This window comes from Lates calcarifer, linkage group LG15 (assembly GCF_001640805.2).
Source record: "Lates calcarifer isolate ASB-BC8 linkage group LG15, TLL_Latcal_v3, whole genome shotgun sequence".
NCBI lineage: Eukaryota > Metazoa > Chordata > Actinopteri > Centropomidae > Lates > Lates calcarifer.
The window spans coordinates 15,410,809-15,425,345 of NC_066847.1; the positions used below are offsets into that span (position 1 = coordinate 15,410,809).

General features: G+C 41.0%; 1 protein-coding gene across 1 annotated transcript in view; it reads left to right on the forward strand.

Moving 5' to 3' along the window:
* Positions 1–14,537, forward strand: part of LOC108876264 (low-density lipoprotein receptor class A domain-containing protein 4) — a 192,005-nt gene that overhangs the window by 75,513 nt on the left and 101,955 nt on the right. Inside the window, exon 3 of the mRNA XM_018665646.2 lies at positions 12,071–12,211. Coding sequence (XP_018521162.1) covers positions 12,071–12,211 — 141 coding nt within the window. The remainder of the gene's footprint in view (positions 1–12,070; positions 12,212–14,537) is intronic.

Genomic DNA, 14,537 nt, shown 5'->3' on the forward strand with positions numbered 1-14,537 from the left:
CAACCTGAGGGCATATTTATGAGCTTTCTCACTGTCGACGCTAAGCAGTGAATATTAACCTGATGCTCTCTCAGCACCTTAAGCTCCAAAGCACATAGAACCAACATTTTCAAAATTTTCTTCTCGTCTGAGTAATGCACTGTTAAGTCTGTTGTGGAGGAAAGCGCATGGAAAAATGCGGAGGCCAAGGTCAAACAGCACCATTATTGCTGTCAAGTGATTTCATCATGATAAAGATATCATCCACCTTGTATCTAAATTTGTATTTTGTATGTATTTTTTGTATTTTTATCCATGATGTATTAGCTCAAGGCTTCATAAAGAGCTACACGAGGCCATAAACTGAACATAAAATATTTAACTTATCCTTACCCATCTAAAGCCAGCTGATGTGTAAAATTTACTGTAGTAAAAAGTTGTGCATTGAATACTCTCTGACAAAGGTCATTTATAAAATGAAAATCTTAAAACAAACAAATGTGGGCGGGCAAGTAATTTCATTTAATTTGTGGCAAAATGACACACACACCTCCACAGGGCTGAAATGATCCTTCTCTTCCTCTCCAGCTACATTTTAACAGAACTGAACTACAAAACAAAAAAATGTTCTAAATTCCCTGAAAGTGCTTGGAGAAAATGTACATTAAATATACAAACTCAGGGCAGGTTTAAAGTAAATGTACTGTACAATTGCATAGTAGAACAAAATCTCATTAATCTGAGATTTGTCTTCATAACAACAAATGATTCAGATAAATACTTACACATTTTGCATTGTCTGAAATTTTGCTGAATGTCTCAGCTCAAAATCTCAATAGGTGTACTTAAAGTTACATTGTAAAGTTTGTTTCTGTGGTTAACAAACAGCTTCTCTTAACATTCACTGTCTTTTACCAAGTTGTATTGTGTTCTCAAAGGTGCATTTACACAGTGAACACATACAGCTGCTGACTGCATTGTTTCCTGTATAAATACAATGACAAACATACAGTACTGCTGAGGAAGGTAGCAGTGGCAGTGGCTGCCACTCTTGTGACTCTTGCAGCTTGCCATTTCAGGTTGTCATGTAACCATAGCAACCACAGATCCCAAACCAAGGAAAACACAAGAACTAATTTTATTGTTATTTGAGTACTCTCACTTTTACAATAGCAATGAACAAATGTATCAATAGACCTCGGATGGAATTTCCTGCAAATGTAATGTTTGGGTGGCAAGCTGACACTGAGTTGGTTTGAAATTAGCTTAAGGTGATAGTTTGGATTATTGCTTGGAAGTGGGGTTGTAGGACCTACTTAATCATAGTCAGTTTATTACAGAAGTATAACAAAAGTAGTATGCTGGATGCCAGTAACTTTTCTGGTGTGTTATTTCTGTGGAAGATTAGCCACATTATCTGTGCCAAATCCTAACATCAAGTTCCAGGCTAACCTACAAAATGAACAGTCAAAACGCCATAAAACATGGCAAAATTTATAGATTACAAGTTTGAAGTTGGGTGAAAGAAAGTCAATATCAGTCCATCCTTGAGATCCAGTACTGAGGAGAATCCTGCTTAGTACTGGCACATTTCTGCAGTTGTGGAGACATTTCCACCATTCCAAACACAAAGTGAATGCAGTGGGTCTGCATTTCCCCAGATGATGGGAGGATGATTGTATTGATGATTGTATGGCAGCATCAAGCATTGTTCAAAATACTTTTATGTGCAATGTGTTTATTTTGCTAACTGCCATGAATAATTGTGTGTTTTTATGGGATTTTCTACTTAGGATCAAAGTGACAAGAAAGATGAGGGCAACATGAACTTCTTCCTTCTTCCTCATATACGGGGAAATTCACATGAAGTGTCCAGTGTGTGCTACCAGGCCAGCAGTAGGCCCCAGGACAAAGTAGAAGGAGAAGGTTCAAACAAAGAGTAACTTTGCTACCATATAGCGTGACTACATCTCCCTGAGGCATACACAAGTATATTCACTTCCTGCTCCAAACACACACACACACAGCAGAGCAATAGTGATGCATTGTCTGTGTCTGGACTGCAGAGAGGAGACACAGCCTGAAGGTCCCTCTCTGCATCTCTCCCTCTTCCTGTCACCGTTTCTCCTTCTCTCTCTCTCTCCCTCACCTTTACTATGACTGAAGAAGAGATGGCAAGACAAGAGGAGAGAGAAGGGGAAAAAGGAGTCAAAAATGGGGCAGGCATAAAAGGAGACCAAAGAAGAGATGACCACAAGAAGGGAGGAGAAAAGATAAAAGAAAAAGAGGATTGGAGCAGAGGGACAGCAGGTTGGAAAGATGCCCCAATTCTTCATGGCTCACAGATGCATCTGCAACACATTTATTATCGTACTGCCCTGCAAACCTGCTGCTGCTTCATATCAAGGATGCAGGCTAGAGGGCAGAGAGAGCAGAGAGCTGGGAAAAAGGCTGAAATATAAAGTGTGATAAGACCAAAGGGACATTAAACAGTCTGACACAGACAATTCACAGTTACCATGGAAAGTGCAGATCCCAGTGCCCAGCTAATCTGCAGTTTGTAACAGCTTTTTTTAAAACAAGTTTAAAGCGGTGTCCTTAATCACTCTCTATACTGCAGGCTACTGAATCCACTATGACTTTCTGTAAGTGTATTCATGAACTCTATGAGTAGTGTCTATAGCATGGACACCAGTTACTAGATACTAGATACTTTATGTTAAACTCCACTTGTGATTGATTGTGATTCCATCCATCCATTTGCTATACCACTTATCCTTTGTGGGTCACAGGGGGGCTGGAGCCAATCCCAGCTGACACTGGGTACACCCTGGGTAGTCTATCACAGGGCTGGCAGACAGTGACAAACAACCATTCACACTCACATTCACACCTACAGGCAATTTAGAGTTGCCAATTAACCTAACCTGTACTCCACACAGAGAAGTCCCAGGCAAACCTGGGTTCAAACCCAGAACCTTCTTGCTGTGAGGTGACAGCACTGACCTCTGCATCACTGTGCCACCCTCTGATTATAATTAATAGGCTCAAATCTGAATTTACTACAATACAGTAGGTGAGGATTGGTAATAGTAGATGATTGATTGTAGAGATATTTCACTCGAAGAGGACTGAGGAACTTTGATCTGATGGTAGCGCTACAGGAAAAGTCAAAGGGTTGTACTTACTGATCTGCTGGTAGCCATGAATGTCTCTACCAAATGTGGCTAAAGATCCTTTAATGCTCCTTTGATGATCCTTTGATTGATATCTCACATGATATTGAAATAGACTGTTTATTACATTTTCTGATAGGATGATAACGTAAAAAATGCTCACCTTCAATTCCTTCTGAAATATCATTTGAAGTCTTAGTACCAACATTAATGTCAGCACTTCATTGAATGATAAAATGACTCAGTGTAATCAGTTCTCTCCACATAGGCTGCAAGACTCCCAGGGTTGATTTTCTGTCTGGTGAGCTGATGGAATAGTGAAAAGGTCCATGTGTGCTTTAATGGCCCTACTTACTGCCTTCATACAGTCTGAGCTGTTTTAGAAGTGTGCCACAGCATGCTACATTGTAAACAGCCTCTTAATGTTTCATAATGCTGCTAGTCTGAGAGCAGTGTCTGCAGCCAATGCAGCCCACTGACTCTCATTTATTCTCACACATACTCATAGAAACACACACATTCAAACAGACACCCCAAAGACACTTTACCACTACCACATACCCAGAAACACACTGAGAAACACGCACACTGCTAAAAACAAGATTCCAGCCTTCAGTCTGTCACTGGTGAGTGACGACTACAACACTCACCAGTTATATCACAGACACACACACGCCGAAGTGCAATTCATGCACACACGGCCATTGCCCCCCAACTTTTACAGCCCTGTCCCACATTCTTTTCAAGTTGCAGATCACTGTATCCCTGTTTCAATCATTACCATCAACTCTAAGACATAAGGTAGAATAAAGAATGTATAAATTGGGAAGACTATTTAAATTCTAATGGAACAGGAGGTCGTGTAACAAGGGGGACCAACAGCAGCCAGGTGTACCTGGTAAGGTGCTCAACTTGCAAGGAGAAGGGAGCAAAAGACCCAGAGGCCCAAGGCTCCATGACTCAGTTCACTGCTGGAAGACCTAATTTTTAAACCTATTTAAAACCTGTGTCTGCTTCTGTAGATTTGTTTTGGAACCCTGTCAGTGGCATTGTGTGGGGTTCACAACAATGAGACAGAATGTTTGTGCTGTGTTTGACAAAAGAAGCACTGTCTCAGATGAAGGATTTTAACAGGTTAGGCACATTAACAGATTAACAGTTTGCCATTACACGTGTAGTTTCACGGATGTCTTTACATGCCAGTTACTCATTTTGACTTTCAAGATACTAGAGTATAAATGTAATTTTAACCACAAACTTAAGATTTTGACTGAAATCTGGGTGATATGAAAAATCATACATCAAGCTTTTTATGTATGATTTTTGGGCAACATCTGTTCTGCAGTGAATGAGTTGGTTCAAAGTCAATACCATACTACACCACCATAAGAGAAAGGTCATACCAGTTTGGTTTTAATGCGGTAATGTTAATAATTTCACTCTTCCTCTCACGCTCTTCCTCCGGCTTCCCCCTCCCACTCTTTATTATATCCTCACTATCACCTTCATCCTCAGTGCTCCGATCACCCACATTCTTATCATCACTATCCTCCTTCTCATCAACTCCTTTCTGTCTCTTCCTCTTCCTACTCTTCACTCTGTTACTTCCCTTTCCTCTCTGTCTTCTTACTCTGTTTTGTTGCCACTGCAGTCTGTCCTGTTTTCTTTCTACTCTCCTTCCCGCTGCCTGGCCTCTGCCACGAAGCCGACTGACCTGTCAAGGCAGACAGTTGACTGAACAGACCAACATCACAGGAGATGATGGACAAATGGGAGATGAGTGGAGAAGCAGAAGAAATGATGAAGAAAGAGTACGAGACAAAGGGAATATGGTGGTCAAATCTCAGTTTCTATGCTTACTCAAGGCAGAAATATGTTTATTAAGAAGATGTGATGTGCTATCAGAAAAAGCAATTAAACACTTTGTTGTGCTTTTATCCAATGGAAAGTGACATCAGATACCTCAAGTCTTATTGCACACTGCCTCAGGACTGGTTGCACATGACACAAGTGTCAATATGTTCCATGCTGTCAGTCCCATGTGTCAGGAACTTCTTGTTGTTTGGCCATCAACTGGTGAATCAGTTATTACCGAGTGCTTTGATGTTCAGACAGCATGAAATATGACACCAGCTGACAATAACAACATCAGTTTCTTCTAAAATAAAATCAGTGAGACATTCCCTGAAACACTGTAAGCAGGGCTTGCTACTCTTTTATGTAGCTTCAAAATGGGGTGAAACATACAGACTTTTAGTTTGGGAATTGGTGACAGCTGATCGTAGGAGCAGAGTAGAGGAGCAGGATGATGGCTTTGGATTGAGATTGTGTCAAGTTGTTGTGCTTATAATGTTCCCGAAAGCAGGATTTCCATATGCTAATGTCACAAATACAATAACCACACCAGTGTGCTCACTGTGGTGCAATGTCAATTTGCGTAGCAGCCAAAAAGGCATGTCTATGTGAGTTAGTTTTTTAATGCTAACATTGTGCTTTTAAGTTTAACCCTTACAGATGATGTTTTTGGACGCACACAGGTTATGTCTCTCTGCCTGTGGAGCTAACCTTGTGAATCATGTAGCATTGTCACTGCTTCTAGCTGCTGTTTCTCACTGGAATATGTGTCATGTTAGCCACCAGAGTTGTCAAGGTGGCATGTGGTTAAAGGCATAGAATGTAATGCATACTTTTGCACTCTGTATGAAGATTGGAATATTTCATTATCCTCTTCTGGCTGGCTTTGGTCAGGCCATCTCAGAGCTGTTTCAACATGCTTTTCCCTTAGAGGTCTGCCATATATTGTCTCTCAAGGCTTTTAATGGGTTGTTCTGCCAGAAGAGGTGTTGTTGAGGAAACTTGTGTCCACATAACCATTCTCTGTAAGGAAGCTGTTCACTCTTCTCCTTCAGTCCTTCTCCTTGGGGATGAATACTGCCACAGCTCAACGTAACTCACACATGCACTGCTTTTTCCACAGGGCTTGCATGAGGGTCCACAGAAGTTTGAGAACTGTGGGTCAGTTCTTGTAAAGCATATAGAGAATTCCATTTGGTCCTGGAGCTGCTGATGCTCACTGAGCTTAGGAAGGTGGATGTTGAACTGGGATACAGGTGGAGGTGGGCAAGGCATGTGTCCTGGCGAACATGACAGCTCATTCCTGTGTCACTCTACCGCCTCGTGATATAATCCTCAAGCTCTTCCCTGGTGATCAAACCTCCCAGTCTTTGTTTCCGCTAGGAGCTGCCTAGTATGCTGGAAGAGGTTCCAGATGAAACTTCCCATTCCTTCTCTTTCCTTTTCCTGCACCTTTGAATGCACACGGTCCTCTGCAAGCTGTTTTGCTTCTGCTTGAGCCCTAGTTTGTAGTTGAGTTATTTGAGCCCTTCTGTCTCCCTTGAAGTTGCTTTCTCCCAGTTTTCTTCTGAAATTGTCACCACCAACACGCCAGCTGTTTGATTTCTCTTTCTTGCCTCCCTTTTTGCCTCAGTGCAGTGGTTTTCTTGGCAGTAGTCACTCTTTACCTGGCTTTGCTCTCCTGATAAATGATGTCTCCCAACAGGTTTAGCCTGGCCTCCACACTCCCTTGCAGTGACAGCTGCAGTATCTTGCTTAGGTCTGAGTCCACTTTTTGCCATGTTACATGTTCTTGTTCCTCCTTGCTGGTGCCTGCTTCTCTATGCTTGTTGACTCTGGTCTGTTATGGCAGGTGGGAGTGTATCCTTGGTATCCACCAGACAAGTCACTCTCTGCTGAAGGGCTTTTCTCATCAACTTGCTGCCTTCCATCAGCAACGTTGGGTTCATTGGCACTGTGGTTTTCAACCAGGCCTTTGGTCCCTCTTGTGTGACCTGCTGCTGCAGTGCACTGCAAGATTGCTGGCGGCTTTTGCTTCCACATTTTGCTCTTCCTTGATGGAAGGTTTCCTTCTCCTACCCATGTGTCCACAAGTTCTTCTCATCGCCTTTACCCATTCCAATCATTTCCATGTGATCTGTCTGTTTAGACAGATATAAGGCAAAGTAAAATATATATTCAATTTGAATATCTTACCTTGAGGTTCAGCAAAACTCTAGCTCCCACACTTGACCAGTACACTCCAGTTTCTTGAGATTTCTCCTCTGCAGCACAACTGTGTGCACTATTGAGCTGTGTCCAGGAACGCAAAGTTAAAACTTGTCAAGTGTCAAGAGTGAAGTGAACTTAGTTTGCTGGGACTACAGCTTAAAATAAAGTTGTGTGGGTTTGAACAGTGTTTAGCCAAACATTTTTTATTTGTTTAAAAAAATAGATCTGTAGACTTTTGGTCTAACTGTTATCTGTGGATCATATAGTCTGACTCAGCAGCAGGTAACTGTGTGTATATCTGCCTGTGGTTCAGGTCGTACAGTGGATTGTCCACTGATTTCAGGGTTGGCGGTTCAATCCCTGAATCCTTGAGTAGTGAGTAGTGGAGAGAAGATGGTAAATGATTAAAGGTAATATTCAAAGCAGCAATGTACTGCTACCTTTTCATCCATGCATGTATTTTCTATTACGTAGTTTAAAATTGTTTACACTTTTGTTTCAGATTGTGAAGGTGTTTGATATGGTTTATTTTCTGAAAGGTGACTATAATAAATGAAAATTAAAAACTAAATAGAAATGACAGATTTCAAAAGATAATACCAGTACTGCCTGTGAGGTTTTATAGTGTCACGATTTTATATTGTCATGACGAAATAGCAACAGTAGAAATGCATTTCTATAGTAAATAATGATGTAGTAAATGACATCTCTCTGTAAAATATCTGTCCGATGTGACCTCTCACATAATTTCATTTAAACTGTCATACACAGTAGTCTTCCTATTGTTTTATGGTTGTTAATGAGCATTTTTGTGGCTTCCCGCTCATTTTGTCAGCCTTCAGATTTAAGTATCTGCTGATCAAATCTTGGCAGAACTTGGGGGACATAATTTATCTCATTCTGTCTGCTATTTTTAAATCACACCAATTAACCTGTATGTCTGTGTTTGTGAGAAAGGTTGGATCTGCATAATTCAAGTTTACAGTTGTCTTTCATTTTCCGACATTTTAAAGCTTTGCTTCAAATTCATGTGACAGTAGAATGGGAGTGTTGCCAGAGGGGAGAAAAAAGAAGAGCAGCTGAGAAGAGGGATGGGAATGGCCAGAAAATGGGAGAGTAAAATCAAAGACACCAAGAGAGAAGATGGACAGAGAAGAGGAGGGCAAGATGGGGTAGACAAGTTCTGAGAGTAACAGAGAATAACAGAGCCAGAGAGGGAAGGATAGACAGAAGATTAGATGAGACTGAAAAAGGTGGCCAGACAGACGATCAGAGTAATAGATGAGACAAAATGAAAGACAGAGCAAAGAGAGGAGAGGCTGGGCAAGTTACTGAGGCTTCACTAATTGCCACTCAGAGGAAGGGGAGAGGACTCTTTTCAAAGAATGGTCACACTGGTCTGTTCTTTGAATCAGATCTCTTTTCCTGTCTCCCTACACCCATTCTCCAGCCTGCTCCCCACCACCACCGTCTAGACAAGAGCAGAACAAGCTGTGCTTGTTAGGGGAGGAAAGGGAGAAAATGTGCAGAGTCCATTGGTTGCTCACTGCTCACTGGGCAAATCAGAAGGACTCACACCAGGAACAGGCCTGCAAGGTGTTGCAGGCTCATGTCTACTGTGTTGTTCACACAGGTATGAGCCAACGGTGTTTGTGTGTGTTTCTTAAACATAGCTCCTTCCCTCATCCCAGCCAGTCTAATGAATTTCATTGTAATGTTTTATTCCTCTTTCCCTGTGTAGAATTACTTTTTACTTCCATCTCTCATTTATTTTGTCTTGCCAAGAACAAAAACAACTAAAGAAAAAGAATTCCAACCTGAAGTGCAGAGAATATGGCTGAGTGGTCAATTAGAGCTGTATAATCAATTTAAGCAATGAGTTTGGCACACAGGAGTCAAACTGATTTGTTACTATGGCAAAGACATAATTTGACTCAATATTTTAGTGGGAAATCAGTCCAATGTTCTCAGCCTCACGTACTGTCCACATATGAAGCAGGACTCATTTGTGAGACTAAATGTGAAGTGACTCTGCAGAGACCTTTCAAAATGGCATTTTCTTTTCATTTACTGCTGCACAGATGTTTCAGGTCTGTTTCTGTACCTGCCATATTATCCTGGATCTTTCTTAGCTACATGCACACAACATTGCTTATGGTCTACTGGCATTTACTCTCAAGAACTAATTGTATTTTATTTTATTTTCTTTTAATTAACCAAGTAAAAGTCTTGTTGAGATGGACAATATTTGAACTGTGGAGATCATGGGACCAATGGAGAATGCAGGAACATATACATAAAGTCAGACTTCTATGCATTAGTCTGCCAAGGTGCATGCTGGGACTTTTCCCTATTTCAGGAAGTGACATTATAAATTTAAACAAACTAATAAAACCACTACCTGTTGTACATGTACATGTACACTGAATAAACAATAGTATTATACTTCTTTCTGTGTACTACAGACTAATTGTCAGGATACCTTGTTCCTTGCTGCTTTGATTTAGACCACTGTTGTTTCACTGGAGTATTTGTGTAAGGCTCTCAGCAGATGCTAAAGCATAGTTAACTTAAATTTTATTTAATTTAGCACAGACCAGCACTCATTAAGCCTGGAGTTCTGGGGCCCTTGAGATTGGTAGTCCAGTCTTTCAGCTTTGAGTTCCTCCCCTGTGTCCTGGTTTTTCGTGTCACATGGCTCTTTTCTTCTGTTATAGGAGGATGTTTTCCTTTTCTTGTTACGTTTGATTAAAGTTTCGGCCCAAGCAGTAGAATTCGAACACAGAGACAGATAAATTCTTGAGAGTTTGCTTCAGGGCTGCAGGCAGGATGGCTGGAGAGCGAGACTAGCAACAGACCAGGGATGACAGCTGAGACTGGGCTAGGTACAGGATCCAGAGCTGGTGTATTGCAGGTGAACCAGTGAGCTGGGTGAGGCAGGGTACAGGACAGGCAGATGAGAGGGGACCTGAGGCACAGTGAGACAAAGAGTAAACAAGGTTCAGAAAACAAGACAAGCCCTGACATGTCTTTCTTTCTCATCAATCTGAGAAAAACTATTTTTGTCTCCTGGTATAAAAATTTATCCATGGAGATAACATGCAGCATTTTCAACAACACTGTAATGAGCCTACCTCCACCACTCAGTTACTATTTGTTAAAGTTTGTGTGAGTTTTAATAACTATAGTAATTGTGTTGTAGTGATCAATTAGAGTGCACTTAACCAGTGAAATTTTGTGACTTTGCCTAAAAGAGGAAAGGAGGAGGGAAAAAAATGCCCAAAAGTCAGAATTTTACATGACACATTTTTTGGGTTTCATTACTGTCTGAAAAAAAACAGCAGCTATTATTCATTGTTTGTTTGTTTTGTTTACATTTACTTCCAAGAAGAGACTATGCCTTTTGTGTCTTCAGAGCATCTAGTGATGTTTGGTGCTGCATTGTGGGTGATGTAGGCACCAGGTTTAGACAAAGAATGGAATAAAATGATATCTGAGGTTCTGTTGCATTTTTAACTGCCCTTCATGAATCCAAAAGTGAAAAACTTTCAGTGCAAAAACTGTAAAGCAGCATTTCTGATGTCTCTCCAAAAACACTTGTCCTTCCTTATAATTTTTAAAATCACTGTGATAATTATTTTTGACTCCAAAAAGAAATTACTTTTGTGATTGTGGCTGAATAGAATAGCCAGCATACAGTGCATACTGAACATACTGTTCATAAACCCAAACAAACTCAGCTTCATCCTTATCTCTTTTAGGAAATAGATAAATAATGTACATCTGACTTACAATCATTCAAGTTTCATCTATTTTCTTATCTCTGCAGAGACTGTCACTTTCCGGAGTAGCCATGGGCTCAGTATGAGTGTAGCTCTCAGAGAATTGCTGCTCTAAATCACCCCCACACTGTGGGACATACTAACATGGCCTTGCTTTCCAGTGCATCAAACACTTTGTTGTTCTTTTTACTTATTATGATTAAAGTTCAACATGAGTATCCATTACCTCATATATGAATATATATGAATATATATTCACATTCAGGTGTGAAGTTTTTTTTTTTCACCAGATAGTGCTAATCAGGCATATTAATATTTAGGGGCAAAGAAGCATTTTGGTAATAACGTAATAACGTTGACACATTATGGTTTGGGGCTGCAGCACATCAAAGGTACGTTTGAAAAAGCTATTTATTTATTTGTTGTTTTGATTGGGAGACCACTTTTTGTGTGACCTTGTTTCTGTGTGAACACATTAACTCTGCTTTGTGCTTGAGCTCACAGGTAAAAAGAAAAAATAATAATTTCACATGACCTTGCACATTCTGAGGCAGATAACAGAACTTCACGTAACAGCACTGTATTTGAGCGTTTTGTTGTTTGTACCGTTAACAGTGCTTTTACACATTTTAGAGTGTGCCTGCATGCACTACTATTGCAGCGACACTGGTGTATATGTGTGGGCGTATTTGTCTTTTTGTTTTTTTCGTAAACATGTTTTTTTTTTTTAATCTAAATGTTGATTTTTTTAATTTTTCTTTTACAATATTGGTTTCACTACTTTTTAACACAAAATTCTACACCTTCTCTGTATTTCAGCAACATAAAAAGGAACTGATCATTCCTTTTTCATTCCCTAACAGTAATAATGAATTCAGGACCTTGAATAAACAAAACATTTTGTTCGCCAAGGATGCAACATGGAACATCACCTACAATACTTGTTTCAAATCTGATGTTCAGATAGTGAGCACAGCTCTATTCAGACAACTAAACGTTTGAAATAGTTGTGCTAAGAAATATAACTTCTCTTTCTACTTGTCTCCTCTCCCCTCCCTGGCTGAACAGAGTGCAAGTTCCACTGCACCAATGGGAATTGTTTGCGTCTGGGCTCACTGATCTGCAACCAGCTGAATAACTGTGGGGATAACAGCGATGAGGAGAACTGCCCTGTGGTCACCCAGCACCCTCCACCAGGCATCTTCAACTGTGAGTGCTACAGGATAATGCTATCCCTCTGTGCCTCCCCAGTCTGTACATCGCACACAGGAAAAAACACTGATTCCATCCCCATTCCTCTTTCTTCTCTCTCTCCTTTCTCCATCTTTCCTCTCTGGTGTTTTCTGTTCTGTCTATCCCAGAGGTCTCTTTGTCTAACCCCAATGAACAAGGTATGATGTGGATGCTAAGGTTATTTTTGGGCATTGTACTGCAAACAAACTTTCCATGGAGTATAATGAGTTTTGTTGGATAGATTTTCTATGTTTGAACTTTGTGGCATGTGGATCTGCAAAGTGATGAACTCATGCACACTGTCAGAAACACATTTACTAAAGAAGCTACATTTTGATCTTAAGCCTTCATAAGGAATTAAACAAACTTAGCCGCTCCTATGACTACGCTCTTCTGGACAGAGACCTCTGATGTTGTAGCTGGAAACTGCTGGATCCATCCAGCCCCCAGTGCTCTGTTTGCCACTGGCACCACTGTTGCATTTACAAACTCCTCTCTCAGCCTTTGGTATTTTTCATGCTTGTTTTCCCTCTTCTTGATGCTGCTGTCACTTGGGATTGCTACATCTGTCACTACTGCCTTCCTCTGTTGTTTGTCGACCAACATGATGTCCAGTTGGTTAGCCATCATCAGTTTGACAGGCTGGATCTGGAAGTCCCACGGGACCATAGCTTGGCCATTCTCAACTACCTTAGGAAGTGTCTTCCAATCTGACCAGACAGACAGAGATTGCTGTGGCATGTAGATTATAAACTGATATGTGCACTTTGTGTTTATCCTTTGTCTAAGATGCAGGAAAAAAAAAGTTGTTCTCAAAAAATTACAATTACCGGTACAATAAATATAACACCAGATATTTCCCTCTCCACTGCCTTCCAATTTTTGTTTGCATCACTTTGCTGCTACCATCAGCCCACCCCCCCCACCACCACCAACACACACACACACACAAGTGCCCCACCAACCACCTCCTACCTCCCGCTGAACGGCACTGTCCAGGGAGACAAGATGAGAGTGTTCCCTTGACTCATCACGATCAATGGAAACAGAGAGAGAGAAAGACAACGATAGAGAGAGATAGAGAGAGAGGGTGAAGGACACCAATGGGCTCCGATGGCTGTCTGCCAGGCCACTTTGATGTGCTGCAGCGTTCTCTTTCAACAACTTTTAGGGGAAGAGGGAAAACTTTTTACAGCAGCAGTTTCATTCTTCGCACCATGTTTGTGTGTGTGTGTCTGACGGGTTCCTTACCTTCCCCTCCATCTCTTCTTCTCATCCCTCCCTCTCTCATTCACTCCTCTATCTCCCACAAATGTGCTTCACCTCTGAAACCCATTCAACCTTGTTATTTTGTAAATTTTTGTCTTTCTGTCTACCCTTCTTTTCCACCTCAAGGCACTGGAAACAACTTTTTAAAGAAAAAATCTATTTATTTATTTTTTATTTTTTTTCCAGTGGATGGAATCCTGAGCTGGGTACTTAAAATATTTAGCTGTCTAGAGTGAATGTTAATGTAAATATGGAAGTGTCTGCTGCTGGCGTTATGGGAAAGCTGTGCAATGATTCTAATTTTCTGAGCTGGTGCACATTTTCTGGTAATGCCTGAGAGACAGAGAGAGAGGTAGGGTTGGGTGTGAAGGGAGAGAGGAGAATGAAAAATAAAGAAAGATTGCCAAAAAAGAGAGAGACAGGGGATTGCAAAGAGTGCTGACAGTCTCAAGAAGAGGAGAGAATGGGGGGATTTGAAGTGAGACAGAGGGCTAGGTGAAGGTGGAGAATGGGTGAAAGAAAGAAAGAAAAAAAGCAAGAAGGAAAGGGGGATGAGGAGTGCAAAGATAAATGGGGAGATAGAGGGACATAGAAAATGTTTCTGTGGTAATGCCATCCTGTTGTAGCCGTTGGCTGTTGCTGTGGCAGTGGCAGACAGATGGATCATGAATACTGTCTAGACACACTGCAGCCTGACGCCCTGCATCTCACTCCCTGCACCCCCTCTCCCCTCCCTTCCTCTCCTCTCCTCTCCTCTCAAGTTCTGCACAGCCACCACTTGGAGAATAGCACAGGGGCGAGAAATTGAAAACAAACCTTAAGAGACTTCAGATGATTATTCTTTTTTATTTTGAGAAATGCATTTAATTAAAATTTGTATTGAACAGCATGTAATGCTCATCTGATATGACATGTGATGCCAGTGGTATTGTTGCAGGTTCCACTGTGTTTCCTCTTTCAACTGTGGTGGACATTTTGACTTATCATAGCATAAAGACACAAGTGTAACCAGTAACATTAACAGTAGCTCCAT